The sequence below is a fragment of the Elephantulus edwardii genome, unplaced genomic scaffold (assembly GCF_000299155.1).
Source record: "Elephantulus edwardii isolate Elephantulus edwardi_28Jun2011 unplaced genomic scaffold, EleEdw1.0 scaffold00237, whole genome shotgun sequence".
Taxonomy (NCBI): Eukaryota; Metazoa; Chordata; class Mammalia; order Macroscelidea; family Macroscelididae; genus Elephantulus; species Elephantulus edwardii.
The window spans coordinates 959,754-960,859 of record NW_006399987.1 but is presented as its reverse complement, the minus strand read 5'-3'; the positions used below and the strand labels follow the sequence as shown (position 1 = coordinate 960,859).

The 1,106-nt window shown below is 38.8% G+C and overlaps 1 protein-coding gene across 1 annotated transcript in view; it reads left to right on the top strand.

Annotated features, from left to right (window-relative positions):
* LOC102844573 (olfactory receptor 7D2-like) overlaps window positions 1–623 on the top strand; it is a 40,790-nt gene extending 40,167 nt beyond the window's left edge. Inside the window, exon 2 of the mRNA XM_006898819.1 lies at window positions 11–623. Within this exon, the coding sequence (XP_006898881.1) occupies window positions 11–623 (613 nt within the window). The remainder of the gene's footprint in view (window positions 1–10) is intronic.
* Window positions 624–1,106: the final 483 nt, after the last annotated feature.

Genomic DNA, 1,106 nt, shown 5'->3' with positions numbered 1-1,106 from the left:
TTTTTCCTACTCTGGACACTCTCCTTCTGACTGTCATGGCCTATGACCGGTATGTGGCCATTTGTCACCCGCTGCGCTATACAATCATCATGAACCCCCAAGTATGTGGCTTGTTGATGTTAATTACTTGGTTCATTGGTGTCATAATTGGTGTCCTACATATTTCTTTAATTCCACGCCTAACCTTCTGCAAAGATCTTGAAATTCCACATTTCTTTTGTGAACTAACAAAGATTCTTGAATTGGCCTGTTCCGATACTTTCCTGAACAACACAATGATATATATCATGACTAGTGTGCTAGGAGTTTTCCCCCTCGTTGGTATCCTTTTCTCTTACTCACGAATTGTTTCATCCATCCGTAAGATGTCCTCATCTGGTGGAAGGCAGAAGGCATTTTCCACCTGTGGGTCTCACCTCTCCGTAGTTTCTTTATTTTATGGCACAAGCGTTGGTGTTTACTTCACATCTGCTGCGACTCACTCTTCCCAGAAGGCCTCAACTGCCTCAGTGATGTACACCGTGATCACCCCCATGCTGAACCCTTTCATCTACACCCTGAGGAACAAGGATGTCAAAGGGGCCTTGGGAAAGCTCCTAAGCAAAGTGGCCTCTTGTCTGTGATGGATCTCTTGGTTCCAGGCTTAAGATTTGTAAATGGCAAATACTTGGATTTTGAAATAAGATTAAATCCCAACTCCAAATTTCTTAAGCAATCTGGTTCTTTTGCCCGATCGTGGTGGATTTAGAAGTTTGCTCTTTCATCGTTTTCCATGCTTTTAAACAAACACTCATAGCTTCTTTGATGACCTTTCTCCCATAACTTCTGTCCAAGAAATATGTCCAATGGCTCTTACTATTACATCAACAACAATATTGATATTGCCTTTTCATTTCTTTGTGATCTTCTGTCATCTTGCTTTTTTCCAATATTCTAGACTTAAATTTGATGTGTTTATGATACAGTTTTGATTTTTTCAAATGTTGAAATTGATTCTTAAACTATTGATATTGCTCACCTTAGTTTATGTGTTTGTATGTAAGTTTTTATTATTTGTGTGGATCACCAACAGTGTTTTACATTTTTACTAAATAAAGTATGTTTCA